Here is a 20,201-nt window from a genome sequence, read left to right as displayed (position 1 = left end):
TCATGCGACCCCTACTCACCCGTTATCTAAACAAAAGAACTGTAGCGCAACCAAGACTAACACAAGAAAGGGGCACACAGGAGTAGAGCTAAATTTAGAATTAGCGCTAGTCCTGTGTGTCCATTTCTTGTGTTCGTCTTGGTTGCGCTACAGTTCTTTTGTTACAACATGCACCATCTAACCCAATAAAAAGTTCTTCTAAATCATCAGTTATCCACTGCAGGCCCGAAAAGAAATGATAGCCGATTTGCGTAGTTAGGTCAAATGAGAATTAGGTGTGCTAGCTTCCAGAATTCAAGCCCAGCAAAGGCAGCACATAGAATAGGAGAACGATGAGACATGCACTACTTCCAATACTCCTTTCTTTGTGCTCCTGAGTGCTCGCTAAATACGGCCTTGGTGGAGGCGCAGTCGATGGCTTCACCACAGCATAATACTAAGCCATTCCTCTGCATGTGTAGCTTGAACCGTGGTCTGCAGTGTCCGATTTGTGCAGCTTGCGTGAGCGTGTTCTGCGACGACGACCGAATTTGCCTCCCCTTGTACTTGGAGCGATCCATGACCATTTTCATAAGCACTTTCGTATCTGCTTTAAGCTTTGGACAGTCGCTCAAGGTTCCCTCGTGTGTTCCATGGCAGTTCGCGCACTTCTGCGCTTCCACTGTGCACGTAGGTCCATTATGAATGCCGGCGCAAGGCCGACATGTTGTCCTGCTTCTGCCCGCAGCGTCGACACCCAAGCCTCTCACATTCTGCGGCATTGCAGAAGCCGTAGGCACATATGGGAGGACAAGATGTCTCACAAGTTCAAACTTTACATGCGACGGCAATTTATTCTCTTCAAACACGACCTTCACACACCTCAACTGTCCAAAGCGGGGAATGTCAGTTATGCGCACACTAGATTGCAGACACTTCGGTAAGTCACCGTTTAATGTCCACATTAACGTCAGAAATCACAGCTGCCGTTGTATTTCCGTCGGCGAAAAATGTCCCCCATGTACTGCTGAAGCTCGATACGGCCCTCGGGGTGTGCAAGGTTGCCCCGGTTCGGGACATTTCCCGTGGCGTTGATGCGGACCTCCTTAACTTGCCCAGGAACCAGTTGTTCAGGACAGGCTACAAGTTTGTCTGTTGAGGGGATTCAAGTCTTCTGCGGCCGCGACAGCCACATAAATAAGGGGTATCAGAAATGCTTGCCCAGTACAACTGGTATACTGCTGACACGCTCAGCAAGTTCCGAGCTGTACGCCCTCCAAGTCCTGCGAAGATTCCATTTTGGAAGCCAGTTCACTAACTCGTTGTATCCCCCATGCTACTCCATGTCTTCGGAGCTGAAAAAAAGTATGGATATCCTCGCGAGCTCAGAGATGAGACAATATTTTCATGCGGGGTCTTAGCAGAAGCAACAAAGCAAGAAAATGAGAGCTACGCACGTAGAGGCAATAGCATGGCCATTCTATAGCATGAGCCACTGACCTTCGAAGAAAGGAGAAAAATCGAGCATATGCAGCGTCCCGCCGTATAGATGCATTAAGCACAACCGTCTCCTGTGGTCATTGAAGGCGCTTCATTCACTCTGCGGAAGTTAGAGCCCATTAGGTTTTGAATTAAAACGAAGGGATGCGAAAATTGCTTCTTTCAGTCCGGTTGTTTAAAGCGCAGCAGAGCAAAAGGGAAAACGTCGCCCAAGCTGTGACATGCGCATGCATGGCGAAACTGGCGCGCCTAAAGTAGTCTTCATATCATTTCATGTAACGGGCAAGACGCAGACAACGAAAACAAAGAGAAAAATGTCTGGCCGCAGGAAACGCTGCGACGCGGCGAAGTGCACCGTCACTGTTCCCGGCCTCTGGCACCCAGGGGATAGTTTCTATCGCTGATAAGTGCGTCAGCGCAGAGCGCCTTTGAAAAGGCCTGCAGTCGACGGCAACGCGCATGCGCAAGCAGCTGACTCGCGGGTAAAAAATGCAACCATAGATGGGACCGTCACGGTCCTTCGTTTTTTGTTGGTGCTAGCCGCGAGAACTTATTTTCGCCGTACAAGCGGCAGTGTTTCTTGACGTGTGTTTGTGCCCGGTACCAGTGGGCTGGTGTCGTCTTCACCGTCTACCGGAGGCGCCTAGATGCCGCTGCACTCACGACCGACCGACGACCGCCGAGGAATACAGCTCCGAGCCAGGCCGTCGGCATCGAAGGTGAGTGCGGGGCAAGGCCTCGCGGCGAGGGCGACGTGTCCGTGAAACCTGGTTTGGGGCTGTTAGGGAGAACTTAAGCTTCACTCGCGCTGTTTCCGCCAGCATTACATAATAACCAGCAAGCAACACGCAGCATGTATAGATGAGAGGTTTCATGGGCTGTCGCCATCGGTTTCTTGTTCGTGATGGAAGCGTGGTGTGCTAGGATTCGCGATGCATACAGCTTTAGGCACACCGTGTTTTCCGCTGCAGCCAAGGTCGGCAATTCACTGTTCCTTCAGCCCCGCGACGTAAGGTCTCAGTCGCGCCCACTTTGCACCCGCGGTATGTGCAACTGCGATATGCCTGCATTCAATGACAGCCACGTGTCATGCAACATTTTTCTGTTCCTCACGGGCACTGTGCCAGGCAAGAAGCATCTAGTTGGCCTCCTCCTTCTAGAATGTGCACCGTTACAGCATTCAGCGTGCTTCTTCCAATTACGGCGTGCATCACCTGCGCTGCGGCGTTAAGATGGCGTTAAGCATGTTATTCGAGCAACGTGTTCCACCGCCTTAACCTGCCGTCACAATACCAGACTAAAAAAAAATAATAAAACTTCCTGTGCTTTCTAAAGCGGGTGTATTTTTTAAATGATTTGTCAATAACTCATTTGCACAGCAGTGTCGTACGAGCTTTTTGTCGCCACTTGTGTGCGCCGGCGCCAGCCGGCTTGATCGCAGTGCGGTTGATGCGACACTCACGCTACTCTGTGCTTCCTGGCGCTGCACCAACATGCAAATCCACTCCACAGTCTCGAGGTAAAGGAGCTACAGACCTTCTCATTTAGGGCTGCCTGGGCGTCGCCAAATTGCTCGCTGGGCTGTTGTGTGCACTTGGCGCTAGCACGGCGGAAGCGGCAGCGCAACCAATATGAAACAGGAGAGCGGAGGAGTCTCCACATTCTCCTCGTCCAATTGAAATCTCTATATTTCCAAAAATAGTCGATCAAAACTGGATTTCGACACTGTTTCGCAGCGTTTTGCCCTAAAGCAGAATTAAAAAGTAACATGTAGGCACTTCGTACATCCTGACCATTCACTCAGACATGAGTCAGTGGCCTGAATTTCCCCCTTGTGCGTGCGGTGCGGAGTAGGTGTACGCTGCGCCCCCTCATTATCAAGTACGATAGTGTTGATCAATAAAAAGTTTAGTGTTTATATTCGCGCAATTAGATGTGCCGATCACCGGCAAAGTATGAATCTTGGGGGCGCCCTTCGGATGCGTGCTGTACTTCCATACACTTATGCGTCGACGGCCTCCTCAGCGGGTCAAGCAAGTATCGTCGAAGTTGTTGAAGCGGCGGCGACGAGAACGGCGGAGTAAAATGAATGGCGAGAAGAAGGGCTCTAAACGCCACCCTCGGTACTCTGTGCATCCCGAGGCTGGACTGCACCTCGGGCAGAGAACTTCCGGGAGACTTCGCTGCCTCGTACGGTGCAGGCGCCGAAGGCGCTGGCGGGAGCGTTCAGGGGCTTGGCTTCGCTCCAGCTGTTGTCTGCCGGGGTGTACCGCTCAACGCTGGCGACGAGGGAGGTGCCTGCGTTCATGTGGAGTCAACAGGAGAGAATGAGACAGAATAGGGGGGGAGTGGTTGGCGGTGAGGGGGCGTCCATGCTATATTACTCGAGTGTTAGAGGCAGAAGTAAACGGGGTAAGGTGCAAATCGGTCATAGGCACGTGTTGTAAAATGGAATATGGAGCATCCTTTATTGCACATAGTCATAACGCTGACCCGCCGCGGTGGCTCAGTGGTTAGCGCGCTCGATTACTGATCCGGAGTTCCCGGGTACGAACCGGACCGTGGCGGCTGCGTCTTCATGGGGGAAAAACGCTAAGGTGCCCGTGTGCTGTGCGATGTCAGTGCACGATAAAGATCCCCAGGTGGTCGAAATTATTCCGGAGCCCTCCACTACGGCACCTCTCTCTTCCTTTCTTCTTTCACTGCCTCCTTTATCCCTTCCTTTACGGCGCGGTTCAGGTGTCCAACGATTTATGAGACAGATACTGCGCCATTTCCTTTCCCCAAAACCAATTATCATAACGCTGAATATTCAAGAGCGGGTATACCAAAGACAAGTGGGCTTGTTAGGAGACTCCCGGCAGTAGTGGCCACCTTCGCGAACCGTCAGTGAGGCATAGCAATACATGCTAACTACAAAGAAATATACAAGTAACGGAGAATGCACAGGATACATTTATCGACATTCTATATTTGTAGTTATAAGGTTGCAAGCCCTAAGAAGTTTGCACTACAGATTCTAGCTTTTTTCGGGAGAAAACAGATCTTCCGGAAATTCATTATATATAGACCATAAGGCAGGACGTTGTAGCTTTGGCCATAGTCAGTGCTGGCTCTGCCAGTAACGTGAGAGAAATGTGCCACCAGGATGCCGAGTTTACATTTCTGAGCCTGTAGTTGCTCTTCCACATTTTAAGAACACTTTGTTTGAAAAGGTTGTAAAAGACGAAACGGCTGCTTTGAATGCACTCCTAGAGTTCCCCATGGAAAGTGTAAAGGACCTTTTTCTGTGTTCTGTAGTACATTATTCTAGCGTCCCATGCATAGGAGCAGTTGAAGAAACAACACATGCCCCATCTAAGTGTATTGTACCTCAATGACTGGACTACTCATTTTGTAACAGAAAAGACTAAGTTTTTCGGGGCGGGCTTACGGGCTCTCAGCATTTTACAGAGGTGTGTCATTTGTGTTCTCCACGAAAAACTCGATACAATATACAAGCCAAGGTACTTAAAAGACAACACAATGGCTCTAGTTATGCCAGTATACTGGGGATGGGGGGGGGGGTGCGGAACATATGTCACCCATAGATGGATCAGGTAATGATGATGCCCTTTTGTGCACATCACATGATTTCTGCACAAGCCTTTCACATTTGACGCTGCAAAACGGCTGCAGGGAAAATCTCCAGTATTGCTATTACTATCAGCTACTGCGGAAAAACCGTTTCGGAGTTCCACATCCTGATCCGTAGTTCCCGGGTTCGAACCCGGCCGCGGCTGCTGCGTTTTTATGGAGGAAAAACGCTCAGGCGCCCGTGTGCTGTGCGATGTCAGTGCACGGTAAAGATCCCCAGGTGGTCGAAATTATTCCGGAGCCCTCCACTATGGCACCTCTTCTTCCTTTCTTCTTTCACTCCCTCCTTTATCCCTTCCCTTACGGCGTGGTGCAGGTGTCCAACGATATGAGACAGATACTGCGCCATTTCCTTTCCCCCAAAACCAATTATTATTATTAGTTCCACATCCTTGTTTTTGTGCGCGTTTTCATGGCACTCGGTGAAAGAACTTAAGCAGCCACTGCATGATGTGCCCGGGGGAGTACTTCTAAGATCCATAATTAGTGTAGGGATTTCGGCCAATGTTTTATGTCCCCTGCTCTAGAACATCTCGACGGGGATGGAGTGCATTGCGCGAGGATCGGCGCGCACAGAGATGGGCGGGGGAAAGGGCGCTCACCGTTGAAGCCTCCGATGACGTACAGGTCGTCGCCGAGCTGCGTCACTGCGAAGCTGCTGCGGGGAGTGGCCATACTTGGCACCGCCCGCCATCGCAGAGGCAGGCACTCGTCGCTGCGTAAGACTGCCACAATTGCAACACAAAGTCAGAACAATCCTGGGTGCGTCATCCGGAGGAGAAAGTACAGATCCTCAACCCAAAGCATATCCAAACTACGAGCCAATTATTGTGCAACACCTTGTTGTCTGCATCCGAGTGCAATTATCGCTATCATGGGTTATCCGATTAGCAGATTATCACTAAGCTGTCGCGGAGCGTTGCTTTATGTAAAAAAGAAACCTTCGGCAGAAGGAAATCAACCTGCTTGAAGTGGGTGTGGCTAACAACGCTATATGATTTTACAAGATTCTAGGCGCATGTAGTGATGCAATCGGTAACATACGCACAAGTTCTGGACAAGTGCATTTTTAATAATAATAATAATAATTGGTTTTGGGGGAAAGTAAATGGCGCAGTATCTGTCTCATATATTGTTGGACACCTGAACCACGTCGTAAGAAAAGGGATAAAGGAGGGAGTGAAAGAAGAAAGGAAGAAAGAGGTGCCGTAGTGGAAGGCTACGACATAATTTCATGAACGCAGTTATTTCACATATGGGAAGGCCGCACTATAACAATCAATATATAGACAAACTTTAAAAGCGAGGTTTTGCTAGGCAATGAAAAAGTTAGGCCATTCCAATCAATATTTTCGCAAACGTATATCACAATATTGCAGAGTTGCTTAAAAGTGATGTCCAGCTGCACTTGTACTTTCGGCTCACATCTACATGAGTGAATAACATTAGTGTGTGCACAATATTAGTGTGTGTTCACATTATGAGATTAGTGTGCGCCATGAAGGGAACTCAAAACGCTTCCACCATTCTGACGATTTGCAGACGGTGAATAAACCACGGGTTGTGTAGGAGCCCCATTCACCTGACAGCAATTGGACATTTGAGAAACTAGTTACTACTTAGTACCCAGCCTAGCCGTTACTGATTAACACCTACTGGCTTAACATATACGCAAGATTTTGGGGGTTCTCCGGAAGTATTTCAAAAAGTCTGCCTTCCCAAATACTCGCTTTGGATTATTGAAGGTTTATATTCAAGCTGCAAAGAAATCTGGGTTTGTAGAGTTTATGCCCAAAACATGAGCCGTCTCTGTCTACTCATTCAGGCTTAGCACTGTTAGCCGCTGTTCTGTCCAGCTCAATTCTTCACAAGCCTAGTATTTATTGCAGGCAATCCTCTGTAGATGACAAATGGTATAAACAGGAGCGGTCCGTGTACTTCAATTCGCCACAGGCAGGAAATTTCAAAGGCCAACAACGTTTGCATAATTTCTTTAATGTCTAAATTATAGTCATCGAGATGGACGCTATTTAATACAATTTACACACGCAGGCAAGCGAACAGCTGCGGAATTTCTACGTTCTTGGAAAACTTGTACTTTGAGCCGAACAAACGTTGTCATGTCTCTGTATACAATCTCGGCCGAAAAACAATAAACTGGAACCTGACGAGCTGATTGCCGATGTGTAGTGCACAGGGGACGCTGGTACTCGCTGCAGGCGCTGCAACTACACGAGCGAAATGAGTCCGAGATGACGTGATTACGGACAGTGCTGCGGTTATATGTGATGTCATGCAAGAGCCGTACGCTGGCGCTGAGCGAAATTAAAACCGATGGATAAAACTACCTTCATATGAATTAGTGCGGCTCCGTCCCAGCTTTCTCGAGCTCATTACGCCCTCAGGCATTTCAATGCGTTAGCATTAGAACGTCCATCATCGCGAAAAGCGTCCGGCGTTGGCGTGTGAAACCTCGGTGGAGAGGTTTCCTCGGTGCAAGGTAGAAAGAGAGAAAGCGGGAGAGTAGAGGGGGAAAGAGAATGGGAGGTGACAGGTGGCGAGAGAAAAAACGCGCTTGCCAATCAGAGTGGAAAGGAGGTACAGTGTGCAACACTGATTGGTGGACTGGGATGGAGAGGAGGAGAAGGGGTACGGCGTGCTACGCGGTGACATCACGCCGCGCAGGATCAGAACACGTCAGCGGAAGCGTTTCCTCCCTCCGGGGAGAACACTAAGTGTTAACGCAGGGTCTCCAGCATGAATATCATTGATAATTGTGTTTTTTCAAGCAAAGATAGTGACATACAAACTTTTGCGCCTACACCGTTTTAACCAAGTCAAGAAGAAGACTTAGTGGATCCCGCCTACCCTTCTCCAGCCGGCGGAGTCCGTCGAAACCGCCGATGACGTAGAGCCTGCCGCAGTGCTCCACCATGCGATGTCCGCAGCGAGGGCTCGGCAGAGATCGGACGCTTGTCCAGCAGTCGAGTGAAGGCGTGTACACCTCGACGGTTTTGAGGACGTCGGTACCGCTGAAGCCGCCGCTTACGTAGAGGCGACCTGCGCGGAAGACGATGGTTCCAATAACAATATTAATAGTAAGGCCTTTATGCTTCATCACAACGACAGATGAGACAGAGGAAAAAAAGATGGGATTGTAGCTTGACGAGCTTTCACCTTAACGAAGGAAAATACGTGATCCATCGAAAAAAGGCAAACTATTATCAACATTCACCAGCAAAGGGTGAACAGGCATCTGCAAGACAATGAAAGGGATGTAGCATGCAGAAAGTGGTACGCTTGGAAAGATGGCGTTGTTCAATCGCTTTCAAGTTGTAGCTTGCTCTGTGACACACCCATGCGGCAAGATACGCAGGAGAACAGATTCTTCTACGAGTGTGTAAGTAGTGCTTCATCGGTATGTAACTCCGCAGCTCATCCGACTGACACTGCCGGGACTTGATCAGAGGAACAACTCGAATTCTCCCGGGTTTCCAGCCGCCGCTCACCACTGCATTTCGTTTGAATAGGGAGAAAATGCGCAAAAAGATAGGCGACAGGAAAAGGACAGAGTAGAAAAGAGAAAAGAGATCATCAGGGCATCAAGGGCGCCACATTAGCGACGGGTTGTCGAATGCATTGTGGCGGACTCGCTTCGGCGGTTCTGTCTGTCTGGTGGTCAGTGCAGAACGCTGGGTGAAACACGACACTGCATGCTACGGCATCTTCAAATATGTCTGACCCCGGCGATTTGCTGATGGACCAATCGAGAGCCTTTATGCCCGCAGATATTACGGAAATTGTCATCGCCACCGTGTGCCAGTCAAAAGGACGGTGACATTCAAGATTTTCGCAGTGATCAACCGGATAGGGAGCTCGGGGGATGCCTCTGGAGGCTGACGCCACAAAGTGCCATTACTTGATCCTCAGGTGTAAATGACCTGCATTTCGATAACGACGTGGCGTGTCACTTACTGCCATTTCGGCTACATGTGGGGTCTCATGATTGCTGCTTTATAATTTTGGTTTTTGTTTTTGCATCGTAAATTGGCCCCGTCATGTCCAGGCTTTTTATTATAGTCTGCTGTCAGTAAACATCCGAGCCGCCGCGGTGGCTCAGTAGGCGCTCGGCTGCTGACCCGAAAGACGCTGGTTCGATCTCGGCCGCGGCGGTCGAATTTCGATGGAGGCGAAATTCTAGAGGCCCGTGTGCTGTGCGATGTGAGTGCACGTTAAAGAACCCCAGGTGGTCGAAATTTCCGGAGCCCTCCACCACGGCGTCCCTCATAGCCTGAGTCGCTTTGGGAAGTTAGACCCCATAAACCATGCATGCAACAATAAAAATCTTCGCCGCCTTAATGATAATTTAGTGTGTCTCCTGTCTGTGCGGTCTGCGTAGCACTAGAAGAAAATCAATGCTTCGTAGTTGGTGCAGGTTTCGGCACGTCGGCGTCACTCACCTTTATAGGCGCAGGCAGAGCCGTCACTGCGCCGACGACTCAGGGAGGCCACCATGCTCCACTGGTTGGTGAGCGGCTCATAGCGCTCCACTGTACGCGTCCTCTCCACGCCTGCGGCAGTGAATTCAAAGCATGTATAATAATAATAATAATAATAATAATAATAATAATAATAATAATAATAATAATAATAATAATAATAATAATAATAATAATAATAATAATTTGTTTTGGGGGAAAGGAAATGGCGCAGTATCTGTCTCACATATCGCTGGACACCTTAACCACGCCGTAAGGGAAGGGATAAAGGAGGGAGTGAAAGAATGAAGAAAGAGGTGCCCGTAGTACAGGGCTCCGGAATAACTTCGACTACCTGGGGATCTTTAACGTGCACTGACATCACACGGGCGCCTTAGCGTTTTGCCTCCATCGAAACACAGCCGCCGCGTTCGGGTTCGAACCCGGGAACTCCGAAATGAAATTGGCAGTGGCCTTACTTGGCTAAACCTGGAATTCAGCGAAACGCAAGGACGCTTGCTAAGAGACAGGCTCGTCCATGGCACCTCCACTACACGCTCGCGACAGCCGTTCTATAAATACACACATGACCACCTGGCTATGACGTGGTATCGTATGGTCTTACGACACCCCCATCGGATGTCACCACGGGGCTTCACATCACCGCCTCCTTATGGTCAAAGGTCACCCAGTGTCAAAGGTCAGAGGTCAAAGATCAACTAAAGTTCATGGGTCAAGGTCAGGGGTCAAGGGTTGGACACCATAACTGTACCACATGTGGTCATACACGAATAACGTGATTGGGCTGAAGGTCGTTCAAGGTCATTCGTCGGCCTACGCGACGACTGCTTTACCTAGCGCAGTGAAGCTTTTCGCTTAAAAAACCACCTCAAATCGTCAAAGGTGCCAAAATGCTCAGAATGAAAAGCCAGAGCTTGATGACGTTAATTAAAAAAATCAATTTATCACTTAACTGGAACAGTTGAAAAAAATGTTCAAAGGTGTCAAACTGCTCAGAATGGAATGCCTAACCAACTACACTATGGTGTGATACCTTGAGGGCGGAGGTTAAGTGTCCTCTGCAATTTTTAACATCTCACATAGGGGCCCGTTGCTCTCGCCGGCCTTTACCTCACCACCGCAAGATGCTCAACGGCGGTAACTGGAACTGCCACTTCAGGGTTCCTTTGCGGGAGGACAGCAGTCAATCCTTCGGCTCTCTTACGGCCTCGAGAGTAATCCTTCGGCTCTCTTACGGCCTCGAGAGTAATAATCTTAAACGAGTGCTCCCTACCGGTGTGCCCTCCAATGGCGTAGATGTGGTCGCCCAGGGCAGCAGCGGCGACGTAGGCACGCGTCACGTGCATAGGCGAGTGGCGGTGCCACTCGCAGCTGTCGAGGTCGAAGCTGTCCACGGAGCGCAGGTAGGACTGCAGCTTCAACCCTCCCACCACGAAGAGCCGCCGCCGCCACTGCACCAGGCCGTGGTAGGCCCTGCACAGAAGTACGGCACATGCTGCTGAGCGGGCATGAAGTCTGCAGCCCACTCCTCCACGAGACTACAGCATTCGTCTAGGAGGTCCATGTTTGGATTACCGCGCTCGAGATTCAGCGCTTGGGACGCGCCGAACGGGGCAGCCCTCTGCGATGAAGCCTGGTATACAGTTTGATTGTTGCGCTGGCTTCAAATCGGACACGTCGGTTGGTTTCACAGTGTTCCGCAATCTGTTTACTCTGAAGGCACAAGGTACAGGAATCGCAAAGCAAATGTTCAGAGCAGCGGTAGGTAGATCTCTGCTCTGCATCGCACGATTTAGATAAGGTGCGTCCGGAAGGGACCCACCGCGTTGGCTCAGTGGTTAGGACGCTCAGCTATACTGATCCGGAGTTCCCGGGTTGGAACCCGACTGCGGTGGCTGTGTTTCGATGGAGGTGAAACGCTAAGGCGCCTGTGTGCTGTGCGATGTCAGTGCATGTTAAAGATCCCCAGGTGGCCGAAATTATTCCGGAGTACTCACTACGGCACCTCTTTCTTCCTTTCTTATCTTATTCCCTCCTTTATCCCTTCCCTTACGGCACGGTTCAGTTCTCCGCTGATATATGAGACAGACATTACGCCATTTCCTTTCCCCAAAAAGCAATTTTCATTTTCAATTTTTCCGGAACGGTTCTTGTTATTCAATGGCACGCACTCCGCAGGCACTTGATGCCAGCTCCAAATGCTCCCGGTGTCACGAGATAGCTCGCGCAGCAAAAGGCAGCTCCTGTCTTGCTACAAAAATAATCCATTGATCTTACCCATCCACTGGAGCCGGACCCTAACCTAAATGAGCGAAACCGCGGAAACTGTTATTTTACTCAAAAGCCACAGCTTCGAAAAAACCAAATGATATCGTACTCGGAATCCCATCGCCAACAAAACAGCCAATAGCACACTACACGAGCATTTTGCAGCGAGGACCTAACTGCCTACCGGCTACGTCTCGACAAGAAACGATGAGCTAGGGAACGAAGTCGCCAAATGCCCGCATCAACATATGCCCGTAGACGTCAGGGCTCCCGATCGATTACCCAGTGTTCGACGTGCTGGATTAGATGCCGCACGAAAAGACGTGGGATAAACATGCTCAAAAGACACGGATATGGCAGTAGACCTACCTGGGCTCTAAGCCATCTGCGAAGATGCCCAAGGCCGCAAAAAGACAGAGACTTGAGCCACGTGTGTCTTAGAACTTGAGAACAGCTTGTGCGCCGTGCTAGCACAATGGCCAAACACAGCACACATAAGACTTCGCGAACTATTCTTGTTTGATTTGGGAGCACAGTTGCTTAAAACATCATTACTGACACACCCGCAGGCGCAAACGTATCTGTGCTGCATAGAGCTGCTGGTGACTTGCCGTGGCTTAAACCCGTCCGTCTTGAACTGGAACCAGCGGTTCACCCGATGGTCGAAGGCCTCGACGGTGGACTGCGGCTGCCCCTTGCTCCAGCCACCGACCACGAAGATCAGCTCGGATGGCAGGCGTGGAAGCCACCGCTCCGGGTTGACCAGGCCACAGACATCGCAGTAGGCTTGCGTTAGAGGCATGGAGGCTGCCAGACGGGAGGGAGGGCAAGGTTAAGCACGGCGATTGTAGCAGCTTGATCTGGTGGTGGACGCCGCCGGTATGGCTGTGGTAGCCGCAATGGCGAGTGACGCAAGGGAAGAATAGTGCGCGCATTTCAACGCCATGTAGCCTTAAGGGTCCCGCTCAGCGACAACCTCGGCGTCGTCGGCGTTGGGGTGTTGAGAGAAGCAGGTGGCACACCTGCCACTTTGATAAAGTGATCCTGTGACGTCATCACAACTTGCCCACTGTTGGAGGTATCAGATTATAGATGAGTCTAATTAAAGTAGGCTACCCGCCCCTCTAAAGTATCGTTGGTTGTTGGATGTCTATAGCAGCTAAATTACTGATTGGTCGTGAGAGGTCACTTGCCAAGAGCTACATGAGCCTCACGAGCCTCACCGGTGGTTGTGCCGAAAAAAGCGCTCTTCGAACTCAAAAATCCTATTTTTTAAAAATTGTGTAAAATCTTAGGTGAAGCACCCATATGTATATTAACACCAGTCAGTAACATTCCAGAGTTCGTTTGCCTTTGGGACTGTGCGCTCGAAAAATCAAGCAAATAGCGGAGTGAACGTTTAAAATGCAGCACTTACTAGCATGATGTGCAGGCTCCCCGCCTTGCACTCCGGCGGTCGGGCCTGCAGCCTGTCTTGCTGCTGCAGACGCGGCTTCGGCTAGGGCTGCGGCTGCCACTGCGACGGCGTTAAGGGCGAGAAACTTCTGTGCAGCCGCATTTAAATGTTGCGCGCCGGCGGCATTCGCGAACGGGATAAGGTTGGGCGTAGGAGCTATCGGCACTGGCTTTTCCGGCTCGCGAAGTTTCATCAGGAGCGGGTCACGGGAACAAGTGCATGGCCCAAGCTGGAGCGCCTTGGTAACCTCCTCCTGGAAAGCGACAGTGTCCGCCAGCGCCGGCCACCGCTCCCGGAATAAGTCGGCGACTCTGCGTGACGACCCAAGTGTCCATGAGTGACCGAAACCAAACTCAACGCGGAAACAATACAGAGACTTGCGAAAGGACACAGGGCCACAAACAGGTGACTGTTTCGACTCGACTCTACTCGTATGTCAGCCCTGTTTCAGCCGTGTTTAAGTACCATATAGAGCAGTGACTAACACCGAAGCGATATCGCAACATGAGCACACATTTCTCTGACAGAGAAAGAGAATAAACAATTATTTGCAAAAAGGAGACCGCAGCGGAATGTAAGTGGCGTCCTCAGTCCATTACTCCAGTAGCTTCCGCCGACGTTTTGGTGATGGCCACTCGCGCCTCCTGGTCTTCCAGGGTGCTGCAGACCAGCGTCACCTCCCAATGCTCCAGCACCGCGCTGTGAGGCTTTGAGTGGTTCGGTTTAGCTATGCATGTCCATGCAATGTGGGTGAATGCGGGAATATTGCCATACCAAGGACATATATCCGCGTGTAATGTTGGGCGAATGCGGTGTAGGTGGTGGAGATTGGGGAAAGTGAGTGTTTGGATGCGCCTTAGGTGGTACGAGTCTCTTATGTGTGTGTGTGTGTGGGGGGGGGGGGGGGGTGTTAGAGATGCCTGGAGAACTCGCAATCGAAAAACTGTATTCATTCCCACTTACTGTTATACATTCAACACGGTTCACTAGGAGGTTATGTGAAATGGTTTCGCCTTTGGCTTGGACACCGACTGGGACATACATTTCTCTTATTAGAGTGCGCTGCTAATATAACCGCTTATCGCCTGTCAACTCGTAAACAAAGCATGGCGTGAGGCAAGCTATATAGTAGAGGACTACGGAGTGACTTAAAACGCCTGTGGTTATATAATGCGCATGAATGTGCAGCCTCCGCGGCTATAGGACCGAACCCATCACTTCTGACCTGTCGCTTGGGAGCTGGGCGCGCTTTCTACTAGGCCACCGCTAGAACCTCGCCAGCAGTCGAATGCGTATACGTTGGCTAAACTATTGGAGCATCCAAGTGGTAAGCGTAGCAAAGTAGCGATGTATCGATCGTACAATGTGCGGCTTTTTCACTGTAATGCGCGTCCGGGGTTGGCTTCGATCAGCGTTCAAACATAGACTAGGCGCTTATAATAGCGTTTTCGAAATTAAAACGTCATCGAGCCGTGTGTGTATTGACGCACGATGGTTCGCAGCCGGCGCTCCCCTGGTCTTGGCGACGCTCACTGAATGGCTGCAGTTGCCGTATCGGCGCGTTTTTTTTTTCCCGCCAAAACCACGGACGTATGGTCTCGTCGTTCCGCCGAGCAGGGCGATGAAGAATTAATCACTCACGGCACCTGGTGGCGTATATTGCACATAAGAAGCACAGGTAATCGGCACAATATTGGAAAAGGTTGGTTTAACTCCGGTTCACTGTAGGACCAGACTTGGCCAATATACTTCCAATGCTCGGCAGGCTAGCAGTGCTGCTGGAAATGTCGCGACGACGACAGGCCGTTTGCCACTTCAGAGCACCACTTCTCTGCCAGGCAGCATGACACCATGTATTAAACGTAACCAAATGAAATTACGTGTACCCTTTGCATGCACAACGCAGATCACCCACATAAGCGCTTTGAAAAGCATCGCATAATATCACCTTATTTTATAGCGATAGCGTTAAAGGCCCCGTTACGCATAAAATGTGGAGTCGTATTGTCGGCGTTATGGGCGAAAAATCGCGAGCATGGCACTGGAAGGTGGTGCCCAGAGAGCAACATAGGAGGCAGGTGGACCACCTAGGTCACGTGACCTTGCGGCGTAATCACAACCTGCCCACCGTGGCAGGTGGCAGTTAAATATTGGTCGCTCGGGAAGAGCAACCTGAATCGCACAAGGCATACCGCTAGGAGCACCTGTCATCGCAGGGCAGTGGCGCATCGCTTAACCGCTGCACCACTGCGCCAGGAGGGGTATGAGGACTCCCAGGGATCTATGAATGTTAAGTATGGAGAGTGAAGAATACTGCATATAGGGTCATTAACCCATTAACGGTATCGCGTCACGCCCTTAAGGCGAAGCTTAAGTGCCTCCAGCAATTTTTCAGCTGCTGATTGCTCCGATGCCACTGAGCCCTTTCTGAAGTAGCAGTCTTGGCCTCTTAAGAGATAGCGAAGGTGCTCTTGTTCACAGACAACCTTATCCCATTATTTTCTTTTTTTCATTTGTTGCGTACTCTCGCGGACTTCGATTACAAATGGCCACAGTTTCACAACCATCTCAAATGCCATCGAAGTTGGTGACTTAAGGCAGAACAAAGAATTGAAAATGACGTTTGCCCCTCCGGTCGTCTCTTTGCTACCCACGGCAAAATATTTAGTCCTTGAAATATGCCCAGGGCCGCCTCTTCCAGCACTTGGTCTTTTCGGTGACCCCACTTCGCTTAGATAGAAACTTTCAAAGTGTTACACGCACGATCTGTACATATCTGTACACCGCAGTAAACAAACAGCATACATATAAAAAACATACATATAAATACAAGCGTACATATAAATAAATATGCTGATAAAGTGAGAAGTCGATTGTCAATGTGGCAGCGTTTCAAGGTAGTTGAAACACAAATGATCAGCTATCGTAGCTGCCTCTCCGGCCAAGCTGTTCTAATTTCAAATTGGTGGAAGGAGCAACGAGTACTTAAACTTGCTTGTGCCCGTAAAGATAGCGTTAACCTTGGAAGGGTTACTCAACTGCAGTGGTATACGGTGTGTCGCACCGAAAGCAACCATTATACAGTTTATGCTCAAAGGACACCCGAGCATTCCGTCTTCCCGTATGAAGGTGTAATAAACTTAAATGGTTACACTAGATAGGCAAGAATAAAAACTGCAGATCACTGCAGAGACTGCATTGGAGAAATGCGAAAGCATTATGGCTTGCCGCGACGTTGGTGGCTCCTAGTCGACGCCTTTCTACACCCACTTAACCACTCTGCTAAGATCCGACCGCTACTCTTCGATCTCCCATGCTACCGCTCGACAATGAGTACTTTTTTGTTGCTGCACTCTGAGTGGTTGTTGGCGTGACGTCATGAGACGCACGGCTGACGTCACATAGTGTCGGCAATTAGCTTCATAAAGCCTTCATTATTTATTCCAATAATTACACTTGTTAATCAACAGTAATTAGTTTTCTTAATCAGTATTGCTAATCAGTTACATTAGTTGGGATCATTATAACAATTTCTAGGTGTTATAATTAATGACTAATGTTAATGATTGATGTCTAGTTACTTTGCGTCGATTTTGTTTAATAGACTTTTATACTTCACACCACTCTTCAGAATAGGACTGATGACGTCACACCTGGAGAGACATTTTGTGGACACTTCCCGTGCCGATATAGCCTAGTAATGCTTTCGCAATAAATGTGATTCAAAGTCGTGGAGTAGACCCTTACAAAAATGGTTTATATACTTCTTATAGACTCTTTTGTCTCTCTATAGATATTTATCTTTGTCTATTCATAGTGTATAGGCTGTCTATGGAAAACAGTCTGCTAGAAGTGTATGGCCAAAAATCTATAGATTGTCTATAGACGGCCTATAGGATTCGTATTGCCTACAGGCTGTTCTCTAGGGTTCGCCTGTACTGAGTCTTGACTTTATAGACAGAAGTCTATGGGCAGTCTATAGACTGTCTAAAAAAATTTGTAAGGAGAGACCAAAGGCCACCGCTACTGCAGTGTTCGATCAACCACGTGTGAGAGCGCGGAAACTCACCCCGGCTCACAGCATCCTATGCGGACACACCGCAGGAGGTCCGACAGTGTGGAGCTCTCCTCTTCCCGAGTGGCGGAGTACCAGCGCGCGATCACCTCCATCGCGTCCTCCTCCCGACTGACATTCAGCTCAGGCGAGCACAGCAGGTCGTAGAGCAGCCACTCCGGTATGTCTCTCAAGTTCTCGCTGCACCGCCATACCTGCGTTGCGCAGGACGAATTGGTTAGAGGGACCCTGAAACGTACAGAATCTCGATCAGTCACTACAGTATGTTGTCATGAACCCCTGAGCAACAAACAACCTAGAACCCGCAATCACGCGCGAAAGTTGGTGAGCCCTTTCCGGCGAATTTTCGAAACTGGTTTCCCTCCCTGTGCCGCGTCTGCGTATGTCTCTTAAGAGATGGCTATTTGCCAGATTATTTCACACGTTACGCCGCTACCGTGGGCGCAGCCAGACAGCCGCGTTGCTCCGGCGGGTCAGGAAGCCCTGCCCCCGGGGAATTGCGGACTGTTTCGCCAGTCGGCATTGAGGCCGAGTGGGTAAGTTCGGCTCACTCGGCCAATCTGACGGGCCCATCATGGCAGGATTACTAACACGTCCCAAGGTCAGATGACCTGTCTTGACCAATCACCGAATCTCGTCTCGTACATCGCCGGGTTTTTGGTGTCACGAAAACTCTAGCGTTCCCGCATTAAAAAAAGACTGGTTAGATTACAAGCTGGCGTTGATGATACTCTGTATCATGAAAAAGGAGGAAATGGGTATTGGCAGGGGTCGCATGGCGAATAATTAATGGCCGGTGGTCGCTCAGATTACGAAGGGGATTCAGAGGGAGGGTTGAAAATTAAACAGAGAGATGGGCGGATCAGATCAGGAAGCCTGCGGAAATACTTTGGCCGCAGCTGGCGCAGGTCAAGGTTAATCTGTCTAGCCGCTGACTTAGTTGGTTTCGTGATGAAAAAAGTGGCAGTGACTTAACTTGGCTAACCCTGCAATTCAGCGAAAAGCTTCTGCACACATGGTTACTCACCACGCGGCTTCACATTACCCCCTCGGATGTTAAGGTCAACGATCTAAGGTCAACCCAAAGGTCACCCAATGAGAAAGGTCAACTAAAGGTCTCGTGCCAAGGTCAGGTGCCAAGGTTTCAACACCATAACTGTACCGCATATGGTCATACATAGTCATTCTTGGTTGGGCTGAAGGTCGTTCAAGGTCCTTGTGCTGCCTACCCGAAGACTGCTTTACATAGCGTCGTGAAGCTTTTCGCTTCATAACGGGTCGGGAGTTGAATGTGTTCGGCTGCTCACGTGATCGAAGTGTTGCCGGACGTAGGCCATCACTGCATCGGTGAATTTTGGACAGCTGTAGCGCCGCGTAAGCGTCGCCAGGCCCAGGCAGTTCTCGGGCGCCATGTACCGCAGCAGAAGGCTCAGGCACTGATCCCGGGGTTCGTCCAGGAGCAGCATGTCGGCAGCTTTAAGCACATCCAAGACATTCTCTGCACTCACGAACAGCTGCAACGAGAGATATAGCACGTTATTGTGGAGGCGCCTCAGGAACAGTTAATGTTCGAGATGCCTTGTTACAACATGTGGGTCCGCGCATTCGTATCTGCAGAGATGATATTCGTTTTGCGGCACATTCGGCGACTTCTATTTCACGGGGAGTAGAGACGAGCTGCCATTTCAGCGGAACCATTTCAAGATTAGTTTTTGGTGTTCTTGGTGTGCCATCGGCATGGCTCAGTGTGCACCTATCACATTAACCTAGGCAGGGCAGCAAGCTACACGATCCTGGTGTCACTTCAGTATCAGCAAGGTTGCACAAGGTCAAAAGGGAAGCCATAAAAAAAGTCTAATCTTGTGTTCGAAGCTATGCAAGTACGCTTCATTGCATTCCGTCGTGCGGACGTGGCTCTCAACTTCAAGTCGTGGTTAACGGCTGTGCCACAAGTTTCCAGGCCTGTACGCCACCTTATTTGAGCTCTGGTTGAACACGCAGGCTTGTTGAGAGTTCTGATGATGATGTTGAATTTTTATGGCGCAAGGGCTGCTTTGGCCAAATTTAAGAGCGCCGTGGCACAAGGTATTTTCGTTTACACAAGGTGGGGTCAAAGACCATATTTCCAAGCATTTCACCCTAAAGAAGCCGAGCACCAGACCACGGGAAAACTTGTACCTATTGTATCACCGGTGGGTACCCGGAGGCGCTGGGGATCGAACCTCGCACCTCCCACATGCGAGGCGGATGCTCAAACCACTAGGTCACCACTGCGATTTTGTTGAGACTTCTAAGAAAACGACGCTACTGCTCAATGCAATCTTGTGGACTACTGTGACGGGAAAAGGAGCTTTATAAGGTGCTCAGGGACATATCCGATTCACGCGGGTGCTATTCATAGTGCATTTGGCGCAGATGCACGCTTTGTGGCCGACAGATCCTCTGAGCGCTCCCCCGGTATCGTAGCGGTAAAAGAGTCCCAGCACTGACCTGGTCCGTGTATAAGAAGGTGAGCAGGACATCGAGCGCGGAGCCCTTGACACCGGAGACGACGACGTCCCTGGGCGAGCCGTACTCCTCGGCGAACAGGGCCCGGAAGTAGGGGCTCGTCGCGGAGAGGAAGCCCCGCTGCGCCAGGAAGAGGCCGCCGTCCGTCGTGCGGAGGCGGCAGTCGGCGGTGGAGTCGCCGCCGGGAAGCAATTTGCCGTGCGAGAACATGGCGAATGTCGGGCCAGCACGACTGCGCTGGGCCTGGCCTTTCTGCGACTGCAGCGACGTGGCGCGAGCC

General features: G+C 50.2%; 1 protein-coding gene across 1 annotated transcript; it reads right to left on the bottom strand.

Annotated features, from left to right (window-relative positions):
- Positions 1 to 3,371: 3,371 nt before the first annotated feature.
- On the bottom strand, positions 3,372 to 20,193 carry LOC144134510 (uncharacterized). The gene is made up of 10 exons (XM_077667418.1): positions 19,904 to 20,193; positions 18,721 to 18,927; positions 17,408 to 17,607; positions 13,300 to 13,649; positions 12,494 to 12,689; positions 10,888 to 11,087; positions 9,576 to 9,686; positions 7,984 to 8,175; positions 5,718 to 5,840; positions 3,372 to 3,777 (listed from the first exon to the last, which is right to left on the bottom strand). Exons 1-10 carry the CDS (start codon positions 20,129 to 20,131, stop codon positions 3,587 to 3,589), a joined length of 1,998 nt encoding a protein of 665 aa, XP_077523544.1. The 5' UTR covers positions 20,132 to 20,193; the 3' UTR covers positions 3,372 to 3,586.
- Between the last annotated feature and the right edge of the window lie 8 nt (positions 20,194 to 20,201).

This window comes from Amblyomma americanum, chromosome 5 (assembly GCF_052857255.1).
Source record: "Amblyomma americanum isolate KBUSLIRL-KWMA chromosome 5, ASM5285725v1, whole genome shotgun sequence".
NCBI classification, from domain to species: Eukaryota; Metazoa; Arthropoda; class Arachnida; order Ixodida; family Ixodidae; genus Amblyomma; species Amblyomma americanum.
The sequence above is the reverse complement of the archived record's forward strand: the minus strand, read 5'-3'. Positions and strand labels throughout refer to the sequence as shown.

Coding starts and splice junctions, on each gene's coding strand:
- LOC144134510 (XM_077667418.1), bottom strand. CDS start 20,131: ATGTTCTCGCACGGCAAATTGCTTCCCGGCGGCGACTCCACCGCCGAC. Junction 9,687..10,887: donor CGCCATTGGAGGGCACACCG/GTAGGGAGCACT, acceptor TCACTGCCGCAG/GCGTGGAGAGGACGCGTACA. Junction 8,176..9,575: donor CTCTGCCTGCGCCTATAAAG/GTGAGTGACGCC, acceptor TCTTCCGCGCAG/GTCGCCTCTACGTAAGCGGC.